Source organism: Monodelphis domestica, chromosome 2 (genome assembly GCF_027887165.1).
Source record: "Monodelphis domestica isolate mMonDom1 chromosome 2, mMonDom1.pri, whole genome shotgun sequence".
Classification (NCBI taxonomy): Eukaryota; Metazoa; Chordata; class Mammalia; order Didelphimorphia; family Didelphidae; genus Monodelphis; species Monodelphis domestica.
In genome coordinates, this window is record NC_077228.1 from 80,006,952 (window position 1) to 80,019,646 (window position 12,695).

General features: G+C 39.0%; 1 protein-coding gene across 1 annotated transcript in view; it reads left to right on the forward strand.

Annotated features, from left to right (window-relative positions):
- The first annotated feature begins 5,192 nt into the window (after nucleotides 1-5,192).
- LAMC1 (laminin subunit gamma 1) overlaps nucleotides 5,193-12,695 on the forward strand; it is a 165,530-nt gene continuing 158,027 nt past the window's right edge. Inside the window, exon 1 of the mRNA XM_007480933.2 lies at nucleotides 5,193-5,830. Coding sequence (XP_007480995.2) covers nucleotides 5,437-5,830 — 394 coding nt within the window. The 5' untranslated portion in view covers nucleotides 5,193-5,436. The remainder of the gene's footprint in view (nucleotides 5,831-12,695) is intronic.

The window sequence follows — 12,695 nt, forward strand, 5'->3', positions numbered from 1 at the left end:
AAGTCAAAATTGTTTAAATTTTAAACTTTAACTATTTAGGTTGTAGGCACAGCAGAAATACTTTATGAATGTCAATGTAAAGACAAACTGGATTTTCATAGTTATAATAGACAGATGGCTTTCTTACCCACCACAGTGATGTTTTATTTACTATGGGATATGAAATAAGACTAAATTGTACATAACTGTGTAATGTAGTTGGCTTCAGGCATTTATTTATTTGGCAAAATTTATTGAATGTTCTGTAAGTCACTTAGTACAGTGGCTGGCACATATAAGATATTACTAAAAACTATTGATTGATTGTATAAGTAATACACTGTGGTTGGGTCTTTGTAGACGTCCAAAAGTAAGATAGAATTTCTGAATCTATGTCCTAAAGGCATCAAAGAAAGAAGAAATGAACTCATATGTACACAAAAAAAATTTAGCAGCTCTTTTTGTGGTGGCAAAGAATTGGAAACTGAGGAGATGCTCAACAATTGGGGAATTGCTACATTTTTATGGTATCTAAATATGATGGACCACCTCTAGATTGAGAACTGATGAACTCTGAGGGTAGCATGAAGTATTTTTTTTCTATTTCTTCCCTTTTTTCTTTCTTGCTTCTTAATACAAGACTTTAAAAGGCTTCTTTAGTAAAGACTCAAATGTGATTTTTTAAAAAACACATAGTTTCTGTCTTAAAATCAATACTCTGTATTGGTTCTAAGATAGAAGAGGGGTAAAGACTAAGCAGTGGAAGTTAAGTGACTTGCCTCAGGTCACAAAACTAGGAAATGTCTGAGATCAAATTTGAATCCAGGACCTCTTGTTTCTAGGCCTATCTCTCAATCCAGTGAGCTACCTAGCTGCCCCTCAAATGTGCTATTAATGGAGATATTTACATCTTGTGTAAGGATATAGATTCAAAGCCAAAATGAAGGCTTCACATTTTACCTTACTAATTTTGACCAGGATGTCAAAAATTTTCATTGTATTTTTTGACAACTTAAGATACAATATCTCAAAAAAAACCCAAACAAGCACATAGTTGTGTTTGTAAAAACCTATAACCATTTGATATCTTATCATTGAATCAATTTTCTTCTTCTCTTCATCCTTTTTTCTATCACTTAGCAAAAAACCACTTTAAAAACTGTACCTTAAAATAAAAAATATCAGCCATAGAATATTATAAAGGATGATAGACTTAGAGCTGGAAGTGGCCTCAGAGACCATCTGGTTCAAGATCATCATTTTATAGGAAACTGAGACTCACTCAAATAGTTTGCCCAAGGTTAAAAAGAAGGTCAACATGAGTTAGGATTTGAAATGCTGTCCTTTAGGTTCCAAAGTCAATGCTCTTTTCAGTGTACCAGGCAATTAGTTGCTTTTTAGTTTGCCAAGAGTCTCCATGAAGCTTTGAAGTTTTAAAAAACTGGACAATACTTGATTAGCCACAACAGCCACAAACTGTTGTTTGAGATCATTATTTTTTAAGGTTTTCTTTCTAACTGAAAACAAATTACATTTTTACTCACCAGAAAAGTTAAGGAGGAAAGAAACAGTGCAGGAAACTCTGGTTCCATGACACTTAATCATTTGAAGGGTCTGATTCTCATCCCCCACACATTTTCAAATATTTCCACTAAGAATGGAGTTTGGTTAATAGACAATGGGCTCTCCAGGAAGATAAGAAGTATATACAAAGACTTAAAGGGGAATGAGAACTGGGTAGAAAATTTAAATAGCATGCCCTAGCCAGTTGCATTCCTGTCTTGAAAGAGATAGTCCTTATTGTAAAACATTCCAGTGGAATAACTGGATACAATTTGTGGAATAATTAAAGGTATTCTTAAGCGTTCTAAATATAATAGGTGAAATTCTCCCTGGAAGGTAATAAATATTTATATAGAGACTATAATGTATGCTAAAGGCTTTATAAACATTATTTCATTTGATCCTCATAATCCTGCAAGATAGGTGCTATTATAATCCCCATTTTTCTGTTGAGAAAACTGAGGTTAAGTTACTTGCCAGGATCACACAGTTACTGTCTGAGCCCATAATGAACTCAGGTCCAGATCCAGGGCTCTATTCATCATGCCACTTAGTAGTAGGTAGTGAAATCAAAAGGCAATCAAACATTATCTAAATTGGCAAAAACTTAGTTACCTTGGACATTAGAACTCAATAAGGACACACATATTTAGTCTCTGATTTTGCAGTGTTTGGGGATATTTATCTTATAGAGTGTTTAAATAGTAGAATAGAATGGACATGTAATTTATTAGCCCCATTTTCTAGTGTCCTATAATGAATGACTATAGAACTTTCTTAAGAAACAGCTCCCATATACCTTTTGCTCCTAGGATTTGGTCCAGTTATGACCTAGCAACAGGGCTATAGGTCCAAAGTTGGAAGTATCTTCTGGAGTAGACTTCAGTTATCACATGCCCAAAGAACCAGAGGAGACTGATTTATTTACAGGCTCTGATCTAGCATGGGTTGACATTATAGTTTCAATCCTTAAAACTAAATGACTTCTTAGGTTTCTTTGCTAGAAAAAAGATTGATACCAATAGAAATTTAGTAAGAAGCATGCTAATTAACAAATATTCCTTTGTGCAGTGCAAAAGCATTATTATCAGTTTAGTAAGCTAGATACCTTGGAAGATGCAAATAGACATGATAAAAACATTTCTTATATTCTAGCAGCATTAACAAAAGATATATCCATGAAGTTAAAAAAAATAGTTCTAAAAGCAAAAGGCAATAGCATCTTAAATAGGATCTAATCAATTGTCTACAATTGGTAGAGACAAGTGCTATGAGTTCAGAGGAAGGTGAGGAGTATGTGCAACATGTATATATATGTGTGTGTATATATACATATATATATAATTTCCAAATTTAGTTCTTTTTTAATCTCTAAGTAACACTTTCATTTCCATCCATCAGACAGAAGTCAATGGAAAGGCATGGTGGGTAGGGGAGGTTATAATACATAATTAAAAAGCAACGACTAAGAACAAGAATAAAGGATACTATTAAAGAATTATATGACAGAAGAGAAGATGGGCTAGTTTTATGGCAAGAAAGAGGGAGGCCAGTGTGCTCCATTTGGTACCTTGATTTTTAGAGGTAGAGAAAGGGTTGCCTCTTCTATGGAAATTTTGGGAGAACGTGGAGGAGAGTCATCTGAGATAGATTTTAATCTACATGTTGGAGAAAACTCCCAAGACCCAAGATCACAGATCCTTTTTAATAGTTTCATGGTGAGGCTGTGCTTTGTTTTGAGAGGCAATGAAAATCAGGCCAAGGATTCAAATGATGCCATCCATAGGGAAAATTTTTATTTTTATTTTTTTATGTGATTCAGGTAAAGAAACTACCAAAGCAAAAGGAGTTATTTTTTTTAACACTGCCTATGTTATTTTGCATAATATTTATCCATTTCAGGCTTCTCCTTCAATACCCAAGTAGAACAACTGATTCAAGTTAGCATAAACTTTATCATTTTTGGTCATATATGTACATATATGTGTAAGTATGCATATATAAATATATTTATATATCTAAACTTTGCTGCTTGGTCTAGGTTTCCAGGAAGCATCTCAAAGTTGCTGAGGATGAAAATGAGAGTACTTTAAAAGCTATATAGATGTCACATATTTTTCAAAAAGCTTGAACACCCAGGTTTAGAGTAAGGTATGCTTGTACTTTGGGATCTTCTTTTTTCCTTGCAATATCAGCGTTGGAAAATAGCCCAAATTCTGATCTGGGACTAGAACTCATGATCTTTTGGCGCTGAGTCCCTGAACTGATTCATTTTGGCACTGGGAATATTTTGTGACTCAGCAGTCCTTAAGAGGAGAATGTCAGAATCTAGACAATTTCGAGTCTTTTAAAGGCAAAAGAGAGAACACAAACAACACAGTGGAATAATTTTGCTGTTGGTTTGGTGTACCCTGGGGAAAAATGTTCCCAGCCTTTTCACTTCCTTCCTAGCCACTGGTAAAATGACTGAAATTACACTTTAAACTCTGAGACAGGAAATCACTACTCAAAATGCATTTGGGATGCAGCTGTAAGGTTCTCAGTCTCTGGGAAACCAATTCTGCTCTTCCGAAGTCCCAACACATCCCTGCTCCTAGGAAAGACTGTGGGCGTGGTGACTCGACCCCCCACTTCCCTACCACCGGATATGTCTGGAACAGTCCCAGGTGGGGGGGGGGGAGGGAAACTGGTGACAGCCTCCCGCCCCCAATTTGGCTAGAAGTCATAGGTGGTGGTGGTGGTGGTGGTGGTGGTGGGGGCAGAATCTGTCTGGTGCAGTCCCAGGTAGGAGGAAAGTTGGGGACCCCACCTCCGCCATGGGCTGGTATAATCCTCGCGGATGGGAGATGGGTGGTGGTAGTGGCGACCTCTGGCTCCCCCTATTTGTTTATAACTTTCAGGTGGAAGTGTTGGGGTAGTGGTGACCCTCTCCCCATTTGGCTAGGGGCGGGTCCCAGGTAGGCAGAGTTAGAAGGATGAGGCGGAGAGAGAATAAGTTGTTAAAAATCTCTTCAACATTGAGCACAACCAACATTCCATCCCAGCGGTCCAGCCTAGAAACCCGGATTCCCTCGCCATCCCCACAAGGCTCCTTCAGCCTCCCACTACCCCAGTTAGAGAATTCCAGTCACGGAAACAGCCGAGGGTTCTCGGGACTCAGTGTCCTCTCCGCCCCCTGCCCCGCCCGCCCCCATCCCTCTTCCCAACTTTCCCTTCCCTCCCAGCATGCCCCGCGAGGGCCGACCCTCCCATTCCCCCCCTACCTCCCGCGCGTCCCCCCGCCTCTCCCAGCTCCCCTTCCCTCCCCTCTTCACCACCCCACCCTACCTCGCCGACCCTCACGCCCCTCCTCCTCTTCTCACGCCCGCCCCCACCCCCAATCGGGCGCGCGCACTACGGGGCGCGAGACGTTCCCGATCCCGCCCTCCACCGCCCCCCCCCCCTTCCCTACGCGGTGGCCGCAGTTGGGCAGTCAATGGCGCGCGGACTGCGCAGAAGGATTCCGAGGCCCGCCGCCGGTGCCAGCTGAAGAGCTGTCGGGAGACCTTTTCCTCCTGCTCCCTCTCTCCGGAGCATCTTCGTTGGTGCTCTTGGGGGGCGCGCTCACGGGCACGCGAGGAAGTCCGGGGCCGGCTGCCGGAGGGAGGGGGTGTGGGTTAGGGTGTGGGACGGCCGTCCCTGCCCGGGGGGCGGAGGGGAGAGGGAGGAGGAGGAGGAAGGGGGCGGCGGCGGCCTCGGCCCGAAGTGGGGGTGGTTAGAGGGTGCAGTGGAGCTCTCGGAGAGGCAGCGCGCGCCGGGCGGACGAACGGACGCAGCTCTCCCAGCGCCGCCGCCTCCTCGTTCGCTGAGGCCGACCTCGAGCTGTCTCCCCGACTGAGTAGCGCGCAGAGCAGGATGCGCCGGGGCCCGCAGAGGCCCCTGGCCGCGCTGGCCCCGCTGTTGGCGGCCGCGCTGCTGGCGGGCTGGGCTGCGGCGGCCATGGACGAGTGTGCGGACGAGGACGGGCGGCCGCAGCGCTGCATGCCCGAGTTCGTTAACGCCGCCTTCAACGTGACCGTGGTGGCCACCAACACGTGCGGCGCCCCGCCCGAGGAGTATTGCGTGCAGACCGGGGTGACCGGGGTCACCAAATCGTGTCACCTGTGCGACTCTGGGCAGCCCCACCTGGCGCACGGAGCCGCCTACCTGACCGACTACAACAATCAGGCCGAAACCACCTGGTGGCAGAGCCAGACCATGCTGGCCGGAGTGCAGTACCCCAGCACCATTAACCTCACCTTGCACCTGGGTAAGCACTCTCCGAATCCCGAGCCGCTGGACCTGGCCAGGGCCCTTCATCCGCTGACCCGGCTGGGCCACCCTGTGAGGGCGTCTCTCTCTGTCGAGACTTTAACTCAGGACCCCCCCTCTGCCCCTCTTTGCACCCCCTATCCCTCCCCCTCCCCCCAGCGGAGCATCCCTGTATCCTCAATCATTCGTGGGCACGTCTACATTTCCCTGACTTTGTAGCTCGGAAACTCCACTCCTACTCGACCTCAGGGAGGGTCTTCTTCCTCTCTGGACAGTAAAGGATCTTCACTAAGTAATTGGGATGGGTGGGAAGCTAGTGTCTTTTTCCTGCCGCTTCCTCCCTTGTCTGTGCTTCGTTGAAATACAAATTCACTTTTAAAGTTACTGTCCCACGGTGTCTTTGAGCCTTAATTAAGGACCACAAAACTGCTTCAATGCTAATCCTCCTTAAGGGAAGACAAAAGGTCCGAATCCACTAGAATTAATGAAATAGTTTTCCGATGTATGTTATCTGGCCGATCTTAAGAGTATTTTCCCATGCTTTGATTCCAAGTGAATGTAAAAATACATTTAAATTATCGTTTAGAAGTCAGGAAAGGGATGGATGAAAAATATTTTCACTGCGAGGGGGAGGAGTTTGGGCAAGTTTGATCTGCTGATGTATTCAAAATAGTTTTTCGATCTTTTAACTATTTCTCTTAAATGTGTAAAAGATGGGAGCAAAACAGAATTTAGTGACAATAATTAAAAGCATATGAGTTAGTTACAAATACTTCAATTCGAAGAATTAGAAGCCCTTTTAGGATCGGAAACCTGGTTGCATCATAGCCACCGCTTAATGAAATTCCAGAGAACATACACTCCCCTGACCTACTCTTAGGCTATTATTCCTAAACAGACTAAATCTATAAAGCTGATATTCATAGATGTGGTACTTCGAAATGTAAGTTTGGTAAGAAATGTCACTTTTGCTCCTGATTGTTCTTTTCCCTTCTTTTGTCTAATGCACCTATTTTGTTAGACTTAACCTTTCCTGAACACTAAGATTTCAAGAGAAAAATATCTGGAATACAGGAGGTGTTTTTTAAAAAAATGCAGTTGAAAGTTATGATTAGCAAGTCAGTTAAGTGAGGCAAATAGGATTTGGCACTTTTGAAATAAATTATTTTGGCCCCGAGTATTCAGGCAATTAAAACATTTTTTTTTCTGATTAACATACTATTCACACTAAAGAGAAAAATCTGAGGCAGCTATAATTTCAGAGATGGAGGAAGTACTTTTTAAAATGCTCCAGAAATACTCAAAGCCAGGGGTAGGTAATTTAGAACAGGTGCTTTTTTGATTAGTCTAGGGAAGGATTCTTCCAGTTGTTGATAATAATACTATTGGATTAGTTTTTCCCCCAATGAGATAATCTACCTTAACATAAAAGAAAATTTCTGTATTTAAACAAATTTTATTTTCATATTCATGTTAGAGTTTAGCTTTAAGGAAGTTCTAGGTTTATTTTCAGTAACAAAAATAAGTTTCAGCTGGCCATTTCTAAATTGGGAAATGTATTGACCTCTTATGGAAAGGACCAAATTTAGGAAGGACTTGTTATGTCTTTTCAAATTAGAATCCTTTGCTGAAGTCAAGATGGGCCTATGTATATTCATATATTTGGGTTTTCTACACTAGGCACCATGTAGGCTAAAGTTCCAAATTCAGACAGAACTTTAAGAATTCTACATTAGTTACTTCATTATCTATTCATTATATAGGTTAGATAGAGAAGGTATTGTTCAGCTATTAAATTGCTAGTTGGAGTTTGATTATAATTTGGTTAACCTTTCAGATTAATATAACATTGTGCCTATTTATCTTTTAATTTGTTTATTGGTATACCTGTCACAAAACAAACACATATGCACACTTTTTTCCTTCTTCGAGGAGGGTGTCCTAAAAACCTTAATTTCATTTTTAATAACTGTTAAATGTAATCTTTTGCTTAAGTATTCTTATTTGTGAATATTCATCCATGAAATGTTTTGCTCCCAAGTTCAGAATTATAGTTGTAATGACCGATTTATGAAAACATTTAATCCTAAACCTCTATGAGTAATTTCTGAATAAAATTGTTAGTCATCTTGGAAATTTATTGTATTCTTTAGAATTTATAGTTTTAGAAATCAAAGAATTTTAGAATTTAGGATGCAAGTTAATCAGCTGGGTAAGAATATAAAGAACACTGGACAACTAGGATTAGAATATAAATATACAAAAATATATGGATATATAGATGTACATACTTTTGATTGCTGGACCACATTTCCCTCAATACTCAAAATTGTTAATATTTTAGTTTTTAAATGTTTGGGGGTGTGGGGTGTTTTGGTGAGGTGGAAAAGATGGGGTAAAAGAGGGGAGAGATTATTTTTGTTATTAAGCATCTACTGTGTGTACACAGTACTTAAGAGACTGACCAAAATTATTTTTATCTTATGTGGTTGCATGAATTACTAGATATGGTGTTTAAAAATAAGTTGAATAGATTTTTTTCATTGGAAGTAGGGATTCTAATTTTGGTCTTTTTGAGACTTCTTTAGAAATTAAAAATATAAGATAAGAAATTGGAAATGAAACACACTAGATTTTATTAAAGTGATGTGGAGTAGAATTTAGGGTGCCAGCTTGCATTGCTGATTTAAAGAGCATCTGCTAATGTCCTGTGAATTCAGGTTATGGGACTGTGTAATTATTAATTTTTCATGCCTTTAGACAAATGTGCTCTGTTTTTGAGAGCATATAGATTTGCTAGATTCTGCAACTAATTTTTTCTAGTGTTCTAGCTGAGAATATTACTAAATATTGAATGGACAACTCTAAAATGAGCAAAATCACGTTCTTGGTGGCCATTTATTACAAAGTCATTTGAACTGGAGGTATTTTTTCTTAGAATGATAAACATTTCTTAAAGGAAAACAAGTTCATATTGTTACAGAATCATCACCTCTTGTACAAAAGCTAGGAAATCCAAGAATTGATTCTGCAGTGGCCTATTTTAAATGCCTTATATTCATATAGCCATAGTATTGTAGAATATAATTTGCTACCCTTACTGTGGAAATCTGCATTCTTAACTATTGTGTTAGAGATCCTGTCAGGGGCTGTTCTTTCTTAGAGTTTTGTTTTTAACTTCTACTGTAAGAAAATATGACCTCTTTGTTTTTAGTGACAATTTTACCAATCTCTGAAAGGTAGCTGATAGATTCCATAGGTGAAGGTTTTTTTTTTTTAAATTATGAAATAATCTCATTGGTTAACCTAATAATCTTGGATGAAGGTTTTGAGAGGTAGTGGTACAGTGTAGACTTGACCTTTGAAGATTAGGAAAAAACCTAAACATTAACCTTATTAGATTGAAATAAATATTTTTTAAGTCCTGAAATTTTTGACACATAGGCATAGGGTGAGACATTTTTAGTTATATCTGAATATATCTTTATGAGTTTAAATTGGAGTAATTGATATATAGAAATGGCTTATTCCTTGTTTGATTCAAGAAATGTTTAATTTAAAAAGACTTTTTTTTCCAAGAAAACCTTGAGAATGAGTTTATTCTAGGTCTCTAGAATGACTTGCTGAGCACTTCAGTGACTTCACTGTGGTATTTGTAGAGCCCTGAGGGGGAACTCTATTTTAGTTAGTCTTACAAAGGCTTGATTTACATTTTGCAGGTTTCAACAGGAGCAGTTAAAGAGATCTTCTTCAATGGCAACCAGTTCAGTGTAGTTATATAAAGATGTTTTAAAACTCTTCTTTGATTTATCAGTTTTCATTAAAACCTCTTTTTTTCTAAAGTGAGGAGGTATTGGGGGTAGAGAGCCAAGCATTTAGTTTTTGTTAGGGATACATATTTCCCCCTACCCCCCAAAGTAGCATTCAAGAAATATTTGAGGTCTTTACATGCGTCTTCACAAGATACTAAATTATTTGTCATGGTGTCCTGCCTTTGAAAAGTTTACAAATTTAATAATCAGAACCTATGTCTCCTTTTATTATTTGCAATAGCAATTTTCCAAATACTTCCTAGTAAAAGGATTCTCTCTCTCATATCCTCTCTCCCTCTACCCATCTCTCTTTCCCTCCCTCCCCCTCCCCCTCTTTCCAGCCCACTGGAATTTTAGTCCTAGGCTAATTAAAAGCTTGTAAGATCAAACCTTTGGCCATTTGGGTTATTGTTCAAAAGTTTGTATGAGTCTTATTCTTCATATTATTGAATCAAATACTTTCTTGAATTTATTAGCATCATCTTTCATTTAGATTTTTCTGAGATTCAGCCAACTGAAATGGCTGGACTTGAAAATAGTTTGTTGTTACCCTTATTCGTCATCATTATAGAAGTTTTTTTTTTTCTGGAAAAAAAAGGCATACATGTTGACAGAATGTTTCTATTCTGCATAGAACCCTTAAATCTTAATATAAGGTTTAAGACTATTTTCCCTTAAAATGGACAGAGAATTTTATTTTTATAGTTCATTCATATGCTTAATTCTTAAAATAGACATTTAACAGGAGAGCTATGATTTTTATCACTGGGGTAAAGTGAAAAGTAACTTAAATTTTGCATTGCTTTAACTTTATCCTATAAATGGCACTACTTTTATTTTAGGTATGGGTGAAGGAGGGGTGAGAATTAAACTGCTTTTTCCTTCTTTCTTTTTTTTAAGCCCTTACCCTTAGGCTAATATTGTGAACTAATTGAGAACTAATATTGTGTATTGGTTCCTTGGCAGAAGAGCTGTAAGGGTTAGGCAATAGGGGTTAAGTGATTTGCCCAGGGTCACACAGCTAGGAAATATCTGAGGCTACATTTGAATCCAGGACCTCCCATCTCTACTTCTGACTCTCAAGCCACTGAGCCATGTGTATGCCCTCTTAACCTGCTTTTTTCAAATTTTATTGTAGATAAGTCTGAAGGTGCAGCAGAAAGTACTTCAGATTTTTGTAGTGCTTAAACAAGGAGTAATTTGCACATATTTAGCTGTGTCTAATGGTCACCCTGGAACTGCCTAATTTTAGTTTTAGGGGAAAGTACCAAATCTAAGAGATTTGTATTCACTTAAAAAACTAATACTCTAGAAAAGATGATTGATGTTTTTTGCTTTTACCTTTGTGACCTTGGACAAATCTAGGAACCTCTCCCTCTTCATCTATAAGAATTGAGCTAGGGGGTACCTAGGGGGGTTCAGTGGATTGAGAGCCAGGCTCAGAGATGGGAGGTCCTGGGTTCCAATTTGACCTCAGCCACTTACTAGCTGTGTGACCCTGGGCAAGTCACTTAACCCCCATTGCCTAACCCCTGCCATACTTCTGCCTTGGTACCAATACAAAATATTGTTTCTAAGACTGAAGGAAGGGTTAAAAAAAAAAAGAATTGGGTTAGATCCTTTCCCATTCTAATTCTATGATCTTCTCTTGAAGTAATCATTTCAGATTCCAAAATTAGGTGATTTTAAGAGATTTTTTACTTCTTTGCACTAAAATGCACAAAGTGGCTTTGGTCATTAGAGTTGGAAGGGACCTTAGAGATTTGTTTTAATCAGTGCATACTGGCTCAAGTCAGAGGACTTGAGTTCAGATCCTGATTCTGAAGTTTATTACTAAGTGTATGAGCTCAGGTTTCTTTATCTGTAAAGTGAGTGTATGGTATACTAGAGGCTCCTTCTTGCTCTAGCTCTATTACCCAGTAAGCCCTTCCTTATTTCATTTTACATATGAGGAAACTGAGGTCAAGAGGGATAAAGGGACAAGCTTATTATACAAGTAGGAAAATGACAGCACCTGAATTCAGACTTGGGTCAAGTTCAATGCCTGCTCCATTGCCTCCTATTCTTTTCTCTCTATTATCCTTGTAGATGATAAAATTGTTTCCTCATTTTGGGCTAAGTTTGACAGCTGTTAAATTAGTGGAGTTGACCAGAGAAATAATTTATAGGAATGTCTCTGAATGTTTTTTAGTATTGTACTAGACTATGGTGTGACACTAATTGCATCTGCTTTTCTTTTCAGTAGGATCTGCCATGAAGCCAGCTTAAAATAACCAGAGACACATTCACTTTAGTGTCCCAAGTTACATATTCATGAAATAAAATAAAACACTCATCTTTTTCTTAGTAGAGTGCCAATATCTTTGTGAACAGAGAGGGGACTATGGCAAGGAAGAGAAATACATTTGAAAACTTCAATTTTTTTTTCCTCTGAAAGCTTTAAGGGCTGATAGGCTTTCTCCTTTTTCTAACTTTTTATTTTTCCCCAACCTCTAAATTTTTTTGTCTTCTCTAAGTAGACAAAAGTGGTAGTTTGAAACTCAAAAAGAAATAGGGACTACTACATTGTACAGAAAGGTTCTGGTCACATATTGACTTAGAAAACCACATATTCACATTATCTATGTTTTATTGTATTTTAATTTATTGAATTTTTATTCTATTTTAACCTTATTGGGGCAGCTCTTAAGAGTATTGTGGACTTTAGTATAAGGGGGACTTTGAATCCAAGTTAGGATAACCTATTCTTTATCGTTTGAAAGGACAGGCAAGTATGAATCTAAAATGGTTTCCTGCAAGAATTCTCTTCAGTTTGGGACTACTTAGGAAATTGGATGCTCAGTTGTCATTTGCTGTTGGTGATAGTACCAGAGCACACTCCATGTGAAGCTTTCTATCAGCTTGACTTATCACAGTAGGATCTCTGGAGGTGTTCTGTTTTCTGCATTAGACTTCCTAGAGATGAAGCTTAACTAATTTTGACCTTGCAGAAAACTGTATTTGGTAAATGTTCTTTGTATTAGCCATACTTTCCTTTGTGTAGTGTGATTG